This window comes from Panulirus ornatus, chromosome 12 (assembly GCF_036320965.1).
Source record: "Panulirus ornatus isolate Po-2019 chromosome 12, ASM3632096v1, whole genome shotgun sequence".
NCBI classification, from domain to species: domain Eukaryota; kingdom Metazoa; phylum Arthropoda; class Malacostraca; order Decapoda; family Palinuridae; genus Panulirus; species Panulirus ornatus.
In genome coordinates this window covers 30,487,729-30,507,343 of record NC_092235.1, presented here as the reverse complement: position 1 = coordinate 30,507,343, position 19,615 = coordinate 30,487,729, and the positions used below count along the sequence as shown (strand labels likewise).

The 19,615-nt window shown below is 41.7% G+C and overlaps 1 protein-coding gene across 1 annotated transcript in view; it reads left to right on the top strand.

Moving 5' to 3' along the window:
* Positions 1-19,615, top strand: part of LOC139751996 (CD109 antigen-like) — a 364,823-nt gene that overhangs the window by 123,403 nt on the left and 221,805 nt on the right. Inside the window, exons 12-14 of the mRNA XM_071667757.1 lie at positions 546-746; positions 16,906-17,093; positions 18,590-18,753. Coding sequence (XP_071523858.1) covers positions 546-746; positions 16,906-17,093; positions 18,590-18,753 — 553 coding nt within the window. The remainder of the gene's footprint in view (positions 1-545; positions 747-16,905; positions 17,094-18,589; positions 18,754-19,615) is intronic.

Below are 19,615 nucleotides of genomic sequence, written 5' to 3'. Positions count from 1 at the left end.
ATTGGTACATGTGATGGTATAGTAGTGTCATTGGTGAATGTGGATGTGAAGTGTATGCTTTAGACAGTATGTAAAAGATAGGGTAAAAGTGCTGGAAATGAAACATTTGAGGTGGGTTGATCGAGTAGGTAATGATAGGGTAAGAGAGAGATGTATGAAAGAGTTGAAGAGGTTATGCTGAAACAGTTTGGATATATGGAGAAGCTGATTAAGTAAAGGATGACTAAGAGAGTATAAATATCAAAAGTGGAGGGAACAAGGAAGAGGGCAAAACCAAAGAGAAGGTGGAAGGATGGAGGAAAAGATGCCTTGAAAGCTTGGGCCCATGCTTGTAGGAGGGTGTAAGGTGTGCAAGAAATAGAACAATTTGGAATCATGCAGTTTACAGGGAATGATGGGCTGTAGATGGGCTGAAGCAGGGCATATCAAGCATAGAGAGAACTGGATTAATTTACATTACCTATTGAGATAATTGTCAGTTGATGTTAACCTACCACTCTGGTTAGATATCATGTTCTCATGAATTGTCAATTTGATTTTCCCAGATTATGGCGAAGGAAATGATCCTGTATGCTGGTTTGGAAGTGCTAGACAGAACCAGCCGTGCCAGTGTCAAAACAGTGTCAGTGCCAGTGAGCTCAGAGATGGCACCAGCATTCAAGATTATTGTATATCATCTCACCCAGAGTAATGAGATTATTTCAGATTCTCTTACCATACCTGTGGATGGCATTTCAAGTCATAAGGTAGAGTGCAGTTTGACCATTTTTGTAATTCAGCCTCATATCACAGGCCTAAGAGTTAGTATGTTAACATTTTTCCTCTTTCATATCTCTCAGAATCTACCATTACCAATTGCATGGCCCCAGACAGTGAGGTGAGGTGAGAGCTAACATAAGTAGGTTATCAGATGTTTTTCATATTTTCTCCATTTTGTTTGTAATTCTCTGAATGATTATTGATTTTTGAGATGGTTGAGAATTAGGAGGAAGAAAAGTTTTACTATTTTTTCTTTTCTACTCGCTTCCTTTTTCTGGCATTAGTGAGATAGCATCAGGAACTGATGAAGAAATGGTCTTATTTGCTCTCTCCTATTCTCTAGCTTTCACATGTAATGCACCAAAACCACAGCATCACATCCATAACTAAGTCCCACAGTCCTTCAGAGTCCTGGCTGCTCTATATTCCTTGATTCAGTCTGTTAACTGCATGTCACCCCTTATATACCTTATACCTTCAGTGCGCTCTATCCTGTGAATGCCTCACAATCTCCTGCATGCTCAGGCTCTGAGCTTTCAAAACTGTCTACACTCTTTCCTTCCATTTCCTTGTTTGTCCCCTCATTCTCCTTGTCTCCCCAAAGTCTGATGCATAATCTTTGTCAAACCTTCTCTCTCATTCTCACCATGTGTCCAAACCATTTCAGTTCCCCCTCTTTAGGTTTATCAACTATACTCTACTTATTACTACACTTCTCTCATTCCCTATCATTTCTTACTTGATCAACCCTCCTAACACTACCTATTGTCATCAGACATTTCATTTTCAGCACTCACCCTCTTCACTGCATTTTTATCTGTAGCCTATGCCTCTCATCCATACAACACTGTCAGGAGTATTGTATTTTCAAATATGCCTCATCTTTGCCCTTTCAGATAGTGACTTTTCTTCCCACATTCCTCATTGCACCCAGGACCTTAACCCCCTCTTCAACTATATGACTCACCTCAGCTCCCATGGTTCCATTTGCTGCCATGTCCACTCCCAGGTATCTAAAACATTTCGCATCCTACCATATTTTCTCTATTCAAGCTCATGCTCCAACTAACTTTTATTTCTCCAGCTTTAAATCACATTTACTCTCATTTTTCTTCAGTCACACACTCTTGTTACCTCAGAAACCTGTTCAGCAATTATTCACTTAAATCTACCAGCAGCCAATAACTGACTGACTTCCCAAGTGCCTCCACCTATGCCCCTTTCCCCATTTCCTCACCACTCCATCTACTCAGTCACTTCCCTCACCACTTCATCTATAAACAGAATGAATAGCCATGGTAGTAACACTTTCTTACCGCATACCTATCTTCACCTGAAATCACTCTCACTCCCCTCCATTAAATGGACACATGGTCTGCTTTTTTGCTAAAAACTCATCACTGCTTCTAATAGCTTTCTTTCCATGCCATATATTCTTACATCCTCCCTAAAGCATCTTGAATCAGCCCTCTCATATGCTTTCTCGAGATCCATAAATGCCATTTACAGATCCGTCTGTTTCCCCAGGTATTTCCTCACATGTTTTTCAAAGCAGATGCATGGTCCACACATCCTCTGCCACTTCAAAAACCACATTGTTCTTCCTCAATTTGATGCTCTATGAATGCCACCACCCTTTTAACCACAACTCTCACACACAACTTACCAGGCACAGTCAGATTATAAATTGCTGTTACCCATGTAGTGTCAAACAATATGACAAATTAGTGAAAAATTCAGAACAAAGCTTTCGCATCTGGCTTCGCATAGAGAGCCTTGCTTTCCTTATATTAGAATATGTGGAGTCACCAGTGATGCTCTTCCTGTCACTTGCCATAATTGAGTGACATTGCAGTTATGCATACCAACCCTGTCAAGATGACAAGAGTGTAGTCTTCAGTTTGAAATCCATCACACCCAGTGGTGAAAGTAATTCATGGTCTGACTGTACACTAATCAAACATGTACCTCTTATACCTCTAATTCGAACATTCACCTTTACCCCCCTTGCCTTTATACATTGGCATTATAAAGGCAATACACCAGTCCTCAGGCATCTTACCATGATTAATATGTACACTTCATATGTACACTGGAAATCCTAACTAACCTATCAACAACTCAGACACCTATTCCTTTAGAAATTCAACAGCACCATCTTCTACTCCACCCAGCTTGCCACATATCTTTCTCAGCAAGGATTTGGCCACCTCTTCTCTTTTCACCAAACCACTTGTGATAACTTTCACTTTGCATACCACATGAGGAATTCGTGGGAAGTATTCTTTCTCCCCTATCCCCAGGGATATATGTATTATGAATATATTTTTGGAGCATGAATCTATGATAAATGCATTACAAATATATTCTAGATTAACTAATGACTTAAAAACATTTGGAAATTATAGTAATTCACACATAGGTTCTTTGGATTCATAGTTCATCTGTCCATAGGTAATTAGACAGATTGATAGATAGATTTGGTCTCCCACGTCTCCTTGTTCCCTCCACCTCTGACACATATATCCTCTTTGTCAATCTTTCCTCACTCATTCTCTCCATGTGTCCAAACAATTTCAACACATCCTCTTCTCTCTCAGCCACACTCTTTTTATTTCCACACATCTCTCTTATCCTTTAACTACTTACTCAATCAAACCACCTCACACCACATATTTTCCTCAAACATCTCACTTCCAACATATCCACCCTCATCTGCATAACCCTATCTATAGCCCACAACTTGAAACCATATAACCATATAACATTGTTGGAACCACTATTCCTTCAAACATACCCATTTTTGCTTTCCGAGATAATGTTCTCGCCTTCCACACATTTTTCAACGCTCCCAGAACTTTCGCCCCCTTCACCACCCTGTGACTCACTTCCGCTTACATGGTTCCATCCACTGCCAAATCCACTCCCAGATATCTAAAACACTTCACTTCCTTCTGTTTTTCTCCATTCAAACTTACCTCCCAATTGACTTGTCCCCCAACCCTACTGTACCTAATAACCTTGCTCTTATTCACATTTACTCGGCTTTCTTCTTTCACACACTTTACCAAACTCAGTCACCGGCTTCTGCAGTTTCTCACATAAATCAGCCACCAGCGCTGTATCATCAGCGAACAACTAACTCACTTCCCAAGTCCTCTCATCCACAACAGACTGCATACTTGCCCCTCTCTTCAAAACTCTTGCATTCACCTCCCTAACAACCCCATCCATAAACAAATTTAACAGCTATGGAGACATCACACACCCCTGCTGCAAACTGACATTCACTGAGAACCAATCACTTTCCTCTCTTCCCACTTGTACACATGCCTTACATCCTCGATAAAAACTTTTCACTGCTTCTTGATACCTTCCACAGAGCATCTCTAACATATGCCTTCTCTAGATCCATAAATGCTACATACAAATCCATTTGCTTTTCTAAGTATTTCTCACATACATTCTTCAAAGCAAACACCTGATCCACACATCCTCTACCTTCTGAAACCACACTGCTCTTCCCCAATCTGATGTTCTGTACATTCCTTCACCCTCTCAATCAATACCCTCCCATATAATTTCCCAGAAATACTCAACAAGCTTATACCTCTGTAATTTGAACACTCACCTTTATCCCCTTTCCTTTGTACAGTGGCACTATGCATGCATTCTGCCAATCATCAGGCACTTCACCATAAGCCAAACATACATTCAATACCCTCACCAACTAGTCAATAACACAGTCACCCTCTTTTTTAATAAATTCCACTGGAATACCATCCAAATCCGCTGCCTTGCCAGCTTTCATCTCCCACAAAGCTTTCAATACCTCCTCTCTGTTTACCAAATCATTCTCCCTGACCCTCTCACTTCACACACCACCTTGACCAAAACACTCTTTATCTGCCACTCTATCATGTAACACATTCAACAAACCTTCAAAGTACTCACTCCATCTCCTTCTTTCATCACCACTACCTGTTATTACCTCCCCATTATCCCCCTTCACAGATGTTCCCGTTTGTTCTCTTGTCTTATGCACTTTATTTACCTCCTTCCAAAACATCTTTTTATTCTCCCTAAAATTGAATGACACTCTCTCACCACAACTCATTTGCCCTCTTTCTTACCTCTTGCACCTTTCTTTTGAACTGCCTCTTTCTTTTATACATCTCCTAGTCATTTACACTACTTCCCTGCAAAAATAGTCCAAATGCCTCTCTCTTCTCTTTCACTAATAATCTTACTTCTTCATCCCACTCACTACTCTTTCTAATCTGCCCACCTCCCACGCTTCTCATGCCACAAGCATCTTTTGCGCAAGCCATTACTGCTTCCCTAAATACATCCCATTCCTCCTCCACTCCCCTTATGTCCTTTGCTCTCACCTTTTTCCATTCTGCATTCAGTCTCTCCTGGTACTTCCTCACACAAATCTCCTTCCCAAGCTCACTTACTCTCACCACTCTCTTCACCCCAACATTCTCTCTTCTTTTCTGAAAATCTCTACAAATCTTCAGCTTCGCCTCACAAGATAATGATCAGACATCCCTCCAGTTGCACCTCTCAGCATATTAACATCCAAAAGTCTCTCTTTCATGCGCCTTTCAATTAACACGTACTCCAGTAACGGTCTCTGGCCATCTCTCCTACTTACATATATATACTTATGTATATCTCTCTTTTTAAACCAGGTATTCCCAATCATGAGTCCTTTTTCAGCATAGAAATCTACAAGCTCTTCACCATTTCCATTTACGATACTGAACACCCCATGTACACCAATTATTCCCTCAACTGCCACATTACTCACTTTTGCATTCAAATCACCCATCACTATAACCCAGACTCTTGCATCAAAACTGCTCACACACTCACTCAGCTGCTCCCAAAATACTTGCCTCTCCTGATCTTTCTTCTCATGCCCAGGTGCATATGCACCAATAATCACCCATCTCTCTCCATCCACCTTCAGTTTTACCCATATCAATCTAAGTTTACTTTCTTATACTTACACTCTTATCACATACTCCCACAACTCCTGTTTCAGGAGTAGTGCTGCTCCTTCCTTTGCTCTTGTCCGCTCATCAACCCCTGACTTAATCCCAAGACATTCCCAAACCACTCTTCCCCTTTACCCTTGAGCTTCATTTCACCCAGAGCCAAAACATCCAGGTTCCTTTCCTGAAGCATACTACCTGTCTCTCCTTTTTTCTCGTATTGGTTACATCCACTTACATTTAGACACCCAAGTCTGAGACTTTGAGTAGGATGAGCACTTCCCGCGTGACTCCTTCTTCTGTTTCCCCTTTTAGAAAGTTAAAATACAAGGAGGGGAGGGTTTCCAGCCCCCTGCTCCTGTCCCCTATAGTCGCCTTGTATGACTTGCGGGGAATGCGTGGGAAATATTCTTTCTCCCCCATCCATGGGGACATATATGTATATTATTATTATTATTATGATACTTTGTCGCTGTCTCCCGCGTTTGCGAGGTAGCGCAAGGAAACAGACGAAAGAAATGGCCCAACCCCCCCCACACACATGTATATACATACGTCCACACACGCAAATATACATACCTACACAGCTTTCCATGGTTTACCCCAGACGCTTCACATGCCTTGCTTCAATCCACTGACAGCACGTCAACCCCGGTATACCACATCGCTCCAATTCACTCTATTCCTTGCCCTCCTTTCACCCTCCTGCATGTTCAGGCCCCGATCACACAAAATCTTTTTCACTCCATCTTTCCACCTCCAATTTGGTCTCCCTCTTCTCCTTGTTCCCTCCACCTCCGACACATATATCCTCTTGGTCAATCTTTCCTCACTCATCCTCTCCATGTGCCCAAACCACTTCAAAACACCCTCTTCTGCTCTCTCAACCACGCTCTTTTTATTTCCACACATCTCTCTTACCCTTATGTTACTCACTCGATCAAACCACCTCACACCACACATTGTCCTCAAACATCTCATTTCCAGCACATCCATCCTCCTGCGCACAACTCTATCCATAGCCCACGCCTCGCAACCATACAACATTGTTGGAACCACTATTCCTTCAAACATACCCATTTTTGCTTTCCGAGATAATGTTCTCGACTTCCACACATTCTTCAAGGCCCCCAGGATTTTCGCCCCCTCCCCCACCCTATGATCCACTTCCACTTCCATGGTTCCATCCGCTGCCAGATCCACTCCCAGATATCTAAAACACTTCACTTCCTCCAGTTTTTCTCCATTCAAACTCACCTCCCAATTGACTTGACCCTCAACCCTACTGTACCTAATAACCTTGCTCTTATTCACATTTACTCTTAACTTTCTTCTTCCACACACTTTTCCAAACTCAGTCACCAGCTTCTGCAGTTTCTCACATGAATCAGCCACCAGCGCTGTATCATCAGCGAACAACAACTGACTCACTTCCCAAGCTCTCTCATCCCCAACAGACTTCAAACTTGCCCCTCTTTCCAAAACTCTTGCATTTACCTTCCTAGCAACCCCATCCATAAACAAATTAAACAACCATGGAGACATCACACACCCCTGCCGCAAACCTACATTCACTGAGAACCAAATGTTTACCAAATCATTTTCCCTAACCCTCTCACTTTGCACACCACCTCGACCAAAACACCCTATATCTGCCACTCTATCATCAAACACATTCAACAAACCTTCAAAATACTCACTCCATCTCCTTCTCACATCACCACTACTTGTTATCACCTCCCCATTTGCGCCCTTCACTGAAGTTCCCATTTGCTCCCCTGTCTTACGCACTTTATTTACCTCCTTCCAGAACATCTTTTTATTCTCTCTAAAATTTAATGATACTGTCTCACCCCAACTCTCATTTGCCCTTTTTTTCACCTCTTGCACCTTTCTCTTGAACTCCTGTCTCTTTCTTTTATACATCTCCCACTCAATTGCATTTTTTCCCTGCAAAAATCGTCCAAATGCCTCTCTCTTCTCTTTCACTAATACTCTTACTTCTTCATCCCACCACTCACTACCCTTTCTAATCAACCCACCTCCCACTCTTCTCATGCCACAAGCATCTTTTGCGCAATCCATCACTGATTCCCTAAATACATCCCATTCCTCCCCCACTCCCCTTACTTCCATTGTTCTCACCTTTTTCCATTCTGTACTGAGTCTCTCCTGGTACTTCCTCACACAGGTCTCCTTCTCAAGCTCACTTACTCTCACCACCCTCTTCACCCCAACATTCACTCTTCTTTTCTGAAAACCCATACAAATCTTCACCTTAGCCTCCACAAGATAATGATCAGACATCCCTCCAGTTGCACCTCTCAGCACATTAACATCCAAAAGTCTCTCTTTCGCACGCCTGTCAATTAACACGTAATCCAATAGCGCTCTCTGGCCATCTCTCCTACTTACATAAGTATACTTATGTATATCTCGCTTTTTAAACCAGGTATTCCCAATCATCAGTCCTTTTTCAGCACATAAATCTACAAGCTCTTCACCATTTCCATTTACAACACTGAACACCCCATGTATACCAATTATTCCCTTAACTGCCACATTACTCACCTCTGCATTCAAATCACCCATCACTATGACCCGGTCTTGTGCATCAAAACCACTAACACACTCATTCAGCTGCTCCCAAAACACTTGCCTCTCTTGATCTTTCTTCTCATGCCCAGGTGCATATGCACCAATATATATATATATATATATATATATATATATATATATATATATATATATATATATATATAATTTTTTTTTTTGCTTTGTCGCTGTCTCCCGCGTTTGCGAGGTAGCGCAAGGAAACAGACGGAAGAAATGGCCCAACCCACCCCCATACACATGTATATACATACGTCCACACACGCAAATATACATACCTACACAGCTTTCCATGGTTTACCCCAGACGCTTCACATGCCTTGATTCAATCCACTGACAGCACGTCAACCCTGGTGTACCACATCGCTCCAATTCACTCTATTCCTTGCCCTCCTTTCACCCTCCTGCATGTTCAGGCCCCGATCACACAAAATCTTTTTCACTCCATCTTTCCACCTCCAATTTGGTCTCCCTCCTCTCCTCGTTCCCTCCACCTCCGACACATATATCCTCTTGGTCAATCTTTCCTCACTCATTCTCTCCATGTGCCCAAACCATTTCAAAACACCCTCTTCTGCTCTCTCAACCATGCTCTTTTTATTTCCACACATCTCTCTTACCCTTACGTTTCTTACTCGATCAAACCACCTCACACCACACATTGTCCTCAAACATCTCATTTCCAGCACATCCATCCTCCTGCGCACAACTCTATCCATAGCCCACGCCTCGCAGCCATACAACATTGTTGGAACCGCTATTCCTTCAAACATACCCATTTTTGCTTTCCGAGATAATGTTCTCGACTTCCACACATTCTTCAAGGCTCCCAGAATTTTTGCCGCCTCCCCCACCCTATGATCCACTTCTGCTTCCATGGTTCCCTCCGCTGCCAGATCCACTCCCAGATATCTAAAACACTTCACTTCCTCCAGTTTTTCTCCATTCAAACTCACCTCCCAATTGACTTGACCCTCAACCCTACTGTACCTAATAACCTTGCTCTTATTCACATTTACTCTTAACTTTCTTCTTTCACACACTTTACCAAACTCAGTCACCAGCTTCTGCAGTTTCTCACATGAATCAGCCACCAGCGCTGTATCATCAGCGAACAACAACTGACTCACTTCCCAAGCTCTCTCATCCCCAACAGACTTCATACTTGCCCCTCTTTCCAAAACTCTTGCATTAACCTTCCTAACAACCCCATCCATAAACAAATTAAACAACCATGGAGACATCACACACCCCTGCCGCAAACCTACATTCACTGAGAACCAATCACTTTCCTCTCTTCCTACACGTACACATGCCTTACATCCTCGATAAAAACTTTTCACTGCGTCTAACAACTTGCCTCCCACACCATATATTCTTAATACCTTCCACAGAGCATCTCAATCAACTCTATCATATGCCTTCTCCAGATCCATAAATGCTACATACAAATCCATTTGCTTTTCTAAGTATTTCTCACATACATTCTTCAAAGCAAACACCTGATCCACACATCCTCTACCACTTCTGAAACCACACTGCTCTTCCCCAATCTGATGCTCTGTACATGCCTTCACCCTCTCAATCAATACCCTCCCATATAATTTACCAGGAATACTCAACAAACTTATACCTCTGTAATTTGAGCACTCACCTTTATCTCCTTTGCCTTTGTACAATGGCACTATGCACGCATTCCGCCAATCCTCAGGCACCTCACCATGAGTCATACATACATTAAATAACCTTACCAACCAGTCAACAATACAGTCACCCCCTTTTTTAATAAATTCCACTGCAGTACCATCCAAACCTGCTGCCTTGCCGGCTTTCATCTTCCGCAAAGCTTTTACTACCTCTTCTCTGTTTACCAAATCATTTTCCCTAACCCTCTCACTTTGCACACCACCTCGACCAAAACACCCTATATCTGCCACTCTATCATCAAACACATTCAACAAACCTTCAAAATACTCCCTCCATCTCCTTCTCACATCACCACTACTTGTTATCACCTCCCCATTTGCGCCCTTCACTGAAGTTCCCATTTGCTCCCTTGTCTTACGCACTTTATTTACCTCCTTCCAGAACATCTTTTGATTCTCCCTAAAATTTAATGATACTGTCTCACCCCAACTCTCATTTGCCCTTTTTTTCACCTCTTGCACCTTTCTCTTGACCTCCTGTCTCTTTCTTTTATACATCTCCCACTCAATTGCATTTTTTCCCTGCAAAAATCGTCCAAATGCCTCTCTCTTCTCTTTCACTAATACTCTTACTTCTTCATCCCACCACTCACTACCCTTTCTAATCAACCCACCTCCCACTCTTCTCATGCCACAAGCATCTTTTGCGCAATCCATCACTGATTCCCTAAATACATCCCATTCCTCCCCCACTCCCCTTACTTCCATTGTTCTCACCTTTTTCCATTCTGTACTGAGTCTCTCCTGGTACTTCCTCACACAAGTCTCCTTCCCAAGCTCACTTACTCTCACCACCCTCTTTACCCCAACATTCACTCTTCTTTTCTGAAAACCCATACAAATCTTCACCTTAGCCTCCACAAGATAATGATCAGACATCCCTCCAGTTGCACCTCTCAGCACATTAACATCCAAAAGTCTCTCTTTCGCGCCTGTCAATTAACACGTAAACCAATAACGCTCTCTGGCCATCTCTCCTATTTACATAAGTATACTTATGTATATCTCGCTTTTTAAACCAGGTATTCCCAATCATCAGTCCTTTTTCAGCACATAAATCTACAAGCTCTTCACCATTTCCATTTACAACACTGAACACCCCATATATATATATATATATATATATATATATATATATATATATATATATATATATATTGACCAAGAGGATATATGTGTCGGAGGTGGAGGGAACGAGGAGAAGAGGAGACCAAATTGGAGGTGGAAAGATTGAGTGAAAAAGATTTTGTGTTATCGGGGCCTGAGCATGCAGGAGGGTGAAAGGAGGGCAAGGAATAGAGTGAATTGGAGCGATGTGGTATACCGGGGTTGACGTGCTGTCAGTGGATTGAATCAAGGCATGTGAAGCATCTGGGGTAAACCATGGAAAGCTGTGTAGGTATGTATATTTGCGTGTGTGGACGTATGTATATACATGTGTATGGGGGGGGGTTGGGCCATTTCTTTCGTCTGTTTCCTTGCGCTACCTCGCAAATGCGGGAGACAGCGACAAAGTATAATAAAAAAGTCCCAGTCCTCTGTTCTTAGCGCTACCTCGCTAATGCGGGAAATGGCGAATAGTATGAAAGAAAGAAAGAAAATATATATGGAGGATGGATGTCCTGGAAATGAGATGTTTGAGGACAATGTGTGGTGTGAGGTGGTTTGATCGAGTGAGTATCGTAAGGGTAAGAAAGATGTGTGGAAATAAAAAGAGCGTGGTTGAGAGAGCAGAAGAGGGTGTTTTGAAGTGGTTTGGGCACATGGAGAGAATGAGTGAGGAAAGATTGACCAAGAGGATATATGTGTCGGAGGTGGAGGGAACGAGGAGAAGAGGGAGACCAAATTGGAGGTGGAAAGATGGAGTGAAAAAGATTTTGTGTGATCGGGGCCTGAACATGCAGGAGGGTGAAAGGAGGGCAAGGAATAGAGTGAATTGGAGCGATGTGGTATACCGGGGTTGACGTGCTGTCAGTGGATTGAATCAAGGCATGTGAAGCGTCTGGGGTAAACCATGGAAAGCTGTGTAGGTATGTATATTTGCGTGTGTGGACGTATGTATATACATGTGTATGGGGGGGGGTTGGGCCATTTCTTTTGTCTGTTTCCTTGCGCTACCTCGCAAACGCGGGAGACAGCGACAAAGTATAAAAAAAAAAAAAATATATATATATATATATATATATATTCCTGGTAAATTATATGGGAGGGTATTGATTGAGAGGGTGAAGGCATGTACAGAGCATCAGATTGGGGAAGAGCAGTGTGGTTTCAGAAGTGGTAGAGGATGTGTGGATCTGGTGTTTGCTTTGAAGAATGTATGTGAGAAATACTTAGAAAAGCAAATGGATTTGTATGTAGCATTTATGGATCTGGAGAAGGCATATGATAGAGTTGATAGAGATGCTCTGTGGAAGGTATTAAGAATATATGGTGTGGGAGGCAAGTTGTTAGAAGCAGTGAAAAGTTTTTATCGAGGATGTAAGGCATGTGTACGTGTAGGAAGAGAGGAAAGTGATTGGTTCTCAGTGAATGTAGGTTTGCGGCAGGGGTGTGTGATGTCTCCATGGTTGTTTAATTTGTTTATGGATGGGGTTGTTAGGAGGTGAATGCAAGAGTTTTGGAAAGAGGGGCAAGTATGAAGTCTGTTGGGGATGAGAGAGCTTGGGAAGTGAGTCAGTTGTTGTTTGCTGATGATACAGCGCTGGTGGCTGATTCATGTGAGAAACTGCAGAAGCTGGTGACTGAGTTTGGTAAAGTGTGTGAAAGAAGAAAGTTAAGAGTAAATGTGAATAAGAGCAAGGTAATTAGGTACAGTAGGGTTGAGGGTCAAGTCAATTGGGAGGTAAGTTTGAATGGAGAAAAACTGGAGGAAGTAAAGTGTTTAAGATGTCTGGGAGTGGATCTGGCAGCGGATGGAACCATGGAAGCGGAAGTAGATCATAGTGTGGGGGAGGGGGCGAAAATCCTGGGAGCCTTGAAGAATGTGTGGAAGTCGAGAACATTATCTCGGAAAGCAAAAATGGCTATGTTTGAAGGAATAGTGGTTCCAACAATGTTGTATGGTTGCGAGGCATGGGCTATGGATAGAGTTGTGCGCAGGAGGATGGATGTGCTGGAAATAAGATGTTTGAGGACAATGTGTGGTGTGAGGTGGTTTGATCGAGTAAGTAACGTAAGGGTAAGAGAGATGTGTGGAAATAAAAAGAGCGTGGTTGAGAGAGCAGAAGAGGGTGTTTTGAAATGGTTTGGGCACATGGAGAGAATGAGTGAGGAAAGATTGACCAAGAGGATATATGTGTCGGAGGTGGAGGGAATGAGGAGAAGTGGGAGACCAAATTGGAGGTGGAAAGATGGAGTGAAAAAGATTTTGTGTGATTGGGGGCTGCACATGCAGGAGGGTGAAAGGAGGGCAAGGAATAGAGTGAATTGGATCGATGTGGTATACCGGGGTTGACGTGCTGTCAGTGGATTGAATCAGGGCATGTGAAGCATCTGGGGTGAACCATGGAAAGCTGTGTAGGTATGTATATTTGCGTGTGTGGACGTATGTATATACATGTGTATGGGGGTGGGTTGGGCCATTTCTTTCGTCATTTCTTGCGCTACCTCGCAAATGCGGGAGACAGCGACAAAGCAAAAAAAAGAAAATAATATATATATATATATATGTATATATATATATATATTTTTTTTTTTTTTTTTTTTTTTCAAACTATTCGCCATTTCCCGCATCAGCGAGGTAGCGTTAAGAACAGAGGACTGGGCCTTTGAGGGAATACCCTCACCTGGCCCAATTCTCTGTTCCTTTTTTTGGAAAATTGAAAAAAAAAACCGAGAGGGGAGGATTTCCTGCCCCCCGCTCCCTCCCCTTTTAGTCGCCTTCTACGACACGCAGGGAATACGTGGGAAGTATTCTTCATCCCCTATCCCCAGGGATAATATATATATATATATATATATATATATATATATATATATATATATATATATATATATATATATATAATATATGTGAGAAATACTTAGAAAAGCAAATGGATTTGTATGTAGCATTTATGGATCTGGAGAAGGCATATGATAGAGTTGATAGAGATGCTCTGTGGAAGGTATTAAGAATATATGGTGTGGGAGGAAAGTTGTTAGAAGCAGTGAAAAGTTTTTATCGAGGATGTAAGGCATGTGTACGTGTAGGAAGAGAGGAAAGTGATTGGTTCTCAGTGAATGTAGGTTTGCGGCAGGGGTGTGTGATGTCTCCATGGTTGTTTAATTTGTTTATGGATGGGGTTGTTAGGGAGGTAAATGCAAGAGTTTTGGAAAGAGGGGCAAGTATGAAGTCTGTTGGGGATGAGAGAGCTTGGGAAGTGAGTCAGTTGTTGTTCGCTGATGATACAGCGCTGGTGGCTGATTCATGTGAGAAACTGCAGAAGCTGGTGACTGAGTTTGGAAAAGTGTGTGGAAGAAGAAAGTTAAGAGTAAATGTGAATAAGAGCAAGGTAATTAGGTACAGTAGGGTTGAGGGTCAAGTCAATTGGGAGGTGAGTTTGAATGGAGAAAAACTGGAGGAAGTGAAGTGTTTTAGATATCTGGGAGTGAATCTGGCAGTGGATGGAACCATGGAAGCGGAAGTGGATCATAGGGTGGGGGAGGGGGCGAAAATCCTGGGGGCCTTGAAGAATGTGTGGAAGTCGAGAACATTATCTCGGAAAGCAAAAATGGATATGTTTGAAGGAATAGTGGTTCCAACAGTGTTGTATGGTTGTGAGGCGTAGGCTGTGGATAGAGTTGTGCGCAGGAGGATGGATGTGCTGGAAATGAGATGTTTGAGGACAATGTGTGGTGTGAGGTGGTTTGATCGAGTGAGTAACGTAAGGGTAAAAGAGATGTGTGGAAATAAAAAGAGCGTGGTTGAGAGAGCAGAAGAGGGTGTTTTGAAGTGGTTTGGGCACATGGAGAGGATGAGTGAGGAAAGATTGACCAAGAGGATATATGTGTCGGAGGTGGAGGGAACAAGGAGAAGAGGGAGACCAAATTGGAGGTGGAAAGATGGAGTGAAAAAGATTTTGTGTGATCGGGGCCTGAACATGCAGGAGGGTGAAAGGAGGGCAAGGAATAGAGTGAATTGGAGCAATGTGGTATACCGGGGTTGACGTGCTGTCAGTGGATTGAAGCAAGGCATGTGAAGCGTCTGGGGTAAACCATGGAAAGCTGTGTAGGTATGTATATTTGCGTGTGTGGACGTATGTATATACATGTGTATGGGGGGGTTGGGCCATTTCTTTCGTCTGTTTCCTTGCGCTACCTTGCAAACGCGGGAGACAGCGACAAAGTATAATAATATAATATAAATATTTTTTTTATATATATATATATATATATATATTCTTTTTTTTTTTTTTAATTATACTTTGTCACTGTCTCCCACGTTAGCGAGATAGTACAAGGAAACAGACGAAAGAATGGCTCAACCCACCCACATACACATGTATATACATATTTGTCCACATATGCACATAAACATATCCATACATTTCAATGTATACATATATACACACATGGACATATACATATATACACATGTACATAATTCATACTGTCTGCCCTTATTCATTCCCATCGCCACCCCGCCACACATGAAATGACAACCCCCTCCCCCTCGCATGTGCACGAGGTAGCGCTAAGAAAAGAGAACAAAGACCACATTTGTTCACACTCAGTCTCTAGCTGTCATGTAACAATGCACCAAAGCCACAGCTCCCTTTCAACATCCAGGCCCCACAAAACTTTCTATTGATTACCCCAGACACTTCACATGCCCTGGTTCAATCCATTGACCGCACGTTGACCCCGGTGTACCACATCATTCCAATTCACTTTATTCCTTGCATGCTTTTCACCTTCGTGCATGTTCAGGCCCTGATCACTCAAAATCTTTTTCACTCCATCTTTCCACCTCCTTTCCCACTTCTCCTTGTTCCCTCCACCTCTGACACATATATCCTCTTTGTCAATCTTTCCTCACTCATTCTCTCCATGTGACCAAACCATTTCAAAACACCCTCTTCTCCTCTCTCAACCACACTCTTTTTATTGCCACACATCTCTCTTACCCTTTCATTACTTAATCAAACCACCTCACACCACATATTGTCTTCAAACATCTGATTTCCAACACATAAAGGATTATATGAGCATTATATGAGCATATACTCATAAAGGATTATATGAGCAAAGGAATTTGTCATTATTCACAATAATGATAAAGGATTGTATGAGCAAAGGAATTCATTATTATTCGCAATAATCATCAAGGATTATATGAGCAAAGGAATGTAACATTCACTTGAATGATATAGTTAGTAGTGATCATGAGTGACATCTAAATGAAACCCTCCATCACCATTGCAACTGCAATGTATGTTATTTCAGGAAATTTTATTGGAATCTGAAAATGATGCCAGCCCATTAAAATCCTTTTAAGCAAAGGAAAAGTTGGATAATTCTGTTGAAGTATGTGAAAAACTAACCCAAAAATGTTTTTTGAATTCCTTAAGGTCCACATGATCCCATGTTCACATGAAGGTTGAATGAGTGGCTGAATGTTTTCTTGTTTGAGAGAGATTAATTGTAAGTCTTTCTGTCTTATTGTATGCTAGAAGGCAAGAAATGCTTCTGCATGGGGGCAGCAAACTCAGAAGGGATTGTAACAAACATGAAGCTCTTGTTAAGTGACTGATGTAAGGTTGAGGAAGGAAAGCTTTGGGGAAGACTGTCATTTGGATTATGTGTGAATTAGCTCATAATTGTTTGATTTGGTATTGCAGGTGAAACTAGTGATTAACCAAGACAAGGATCACAGCAAGCGATCTGTAGAGCTAGGCACGTACAGCACAGCTGGAGCCTTTTATGGTATATCTGGAGTGCGAGAGTTCACTTATGCTATGAGAGGTGGCAATGAGCTGTCTCATGCATCTGTACTCAGATCTCTACATGGATTTGCCAACAGTACAAGGTACATAATGTAAACGTGCCATGAATGGAAATTTCCAGGTGTGTTATTTCAGCTTTAGTTTCACAACTTCATTGATAATGTTTGGGCTAATTATGGTTTATGAGGATAGTAAGTAAGAAGGATATTATGTACATATGTTATCCATCTCTTTTTTGTCTACCCCATCATCCATCCAGAGTGGGATGAATCTATCTGAATTATGTAAAGTACTGTATCTACATCTCTTAATTCAGAAGACCTAGTTGTAGTAATCACAAGATACTGTTAAATGTCTAGATTGCTCTTGGAAATATTCATGAACAACAGAGGGAAATATTATCTATAGTTTTGGATAGGGAACAAAGGTTCTTGGATCATAGAGGAATGTGTGGAAACAGAGAGATCATTAACTTGGAGGGCAAAATTGGGTATGTTTGAAGGTATAGTAGTCCCAACATTGTTATATGGATGTGAGGCATGGGCTATAGATGAGGATGTGTGGAGTAGGGTGAAAGTGTTGGAAATTAAGTGTTTTAGAACATTCGTGTTGTATGAGATGGTTTGATTAAGTAATAAAAGGATAGGAGAGAGATGTGCAGTAATAGAATCTGTGTGGTTGAGATTGTTGAAGAGGGTGTGCTGAAGTGGTTTAGACAGAATGAGTGAGGAGAGGTTGCAAAGAGAATATAAAGGGAACAAGGAGAAGGGGGAAACCAAATTGGAGATTGAAGGAATGAGGTCAAGAGATTTTGAGTGATTGGAGACTGAACATGCAGGCGGGTGAAAGGTATGCATAGGATAGAGTGAATTAGAAGGATGTGGTATACAGGGGTCAACTTGCTGCAAGTGGTCTAAACAAGACCATGTGGAGTGGCCTGTTTGTGGATAGGGAGCTGTGATTTTGATGCATTACACATGACAGCTTGAGAATGGATGTGAGTAAATGCAGCTTTTCTACTTCTGTTTCTGGTGCTACCTCATTAATGTGAGAAAAAGTGATCAAGTATGGAATGAATTACCTATTTGTGCTTTACGGGGGAGGGAATTCTACACTCGGGGGATCCTGTCTCTTGATTATTCTCTACTATCATGCATCTTCTTATATTTGTGTATGATGTCTGTATTAACCATATCCTCAGTCATTCTGTTACATTTATCCCCCACTCTTATATCATAAAAGTACTTCTTAAATTTTATTGTTTCTTTTCTAATGTGTTATGTCTTTAGGTATCTCTGTCCCTATATGTTTCAAAGAACCCTTGATTGTCCATGTTATCAATCTGTGAGAGGAAGACCACCTGTGACATGGGGAAATAGAGTGGAAGAGCACTTGATGGAGAGAAGTGGTGGAAAAATGCAAGGAATGGTGTATACGAGGAAGGCATGTAAGGATGGGTAGTTGAAGACTCTTTTGCTGTGGCCACCCCTTTGATGGGAGTTCCAGGAAGGAGCAGGCATCAGAGATGTAGATAGGTAGATAGATACATAGTAAGTCAAATATTTTCTGTTTTTTCCAGATCCCTTCATAAGATGGCTTGGAGGTATCGTGAGGGCTATAAACCTGAGGAAGTTGAGTATTATCCTGCACCCAACTATGGCCCTGATTCTAACAGGACTTTTGATTTTAGTGGTGTTGTCATTTTCACTGATGCCACTGTTGGTGTCATTCCTGGTTATGCTGGTAAGATTTTTGCTTTAAATGACATTGTATTGCTTTTTTCCTTTCCATATTATCCCAAGTGTGCTCAGGTTGAGCTTTTGTGTACATATTTATTATTCTGAGTTAAATTGGGTCACTTATAACCTGACAGCTCTTATCCTGATGTAATTTGTGTGGGGTTCCAGATAAGTTTTCTATCATTCTCCTCAGACAAGAGCTTAGTACAGTAGATGTAGTTTCTCACAGTAGGTGGCACCACAAGCATATATTTACATCAGCAAGGTGAGGCATCTCTCAATCTCCAAATGAGATGTAAATTTCTAGCTTATGTATGCCTGCTTTTCCAACTATTTTTCACCCCAGTATGCTGAGTAATGACACTTCAGACACACATATGAAGGTAATACTTCATTTAATGAGGAGTCAAGCTCCAACTTAGATTGTCCAGCAGTTATTTACATGTGCAGACAATAGCATGGCAAGGAACCTCTCAGAGGTATAAGTGTTTGACTTTTCTGCTTGCTTTTTTATTTTTTTTTTTTCCATTATGATGAATAATGATAAATGGTACAGTGATGACTATGCTCAAAATGGAAAAGAAGATGATGCTTCAAGATGATACAGGGTTCAGCTCAAATATTACAGCTTATTCTGTGTGGTGGACCATTGGACCATAGTCATCCTTGCCTCTTATTGTGCCTGTCCAGCCATTTACTTTTGTTGGTAATAACACTGAAAGTTAAAAGGTTGATGATTATCCAGTGTCCTTGATGCAACAATAATACGCTGAAAGTTAAACAGTTGATGATTATCCAGTGTCCTTGATGCAGCGATGAGCTAGAGCACAAGAAAATTGAAAAAATAGAGGAATGTAGAGCAAAGG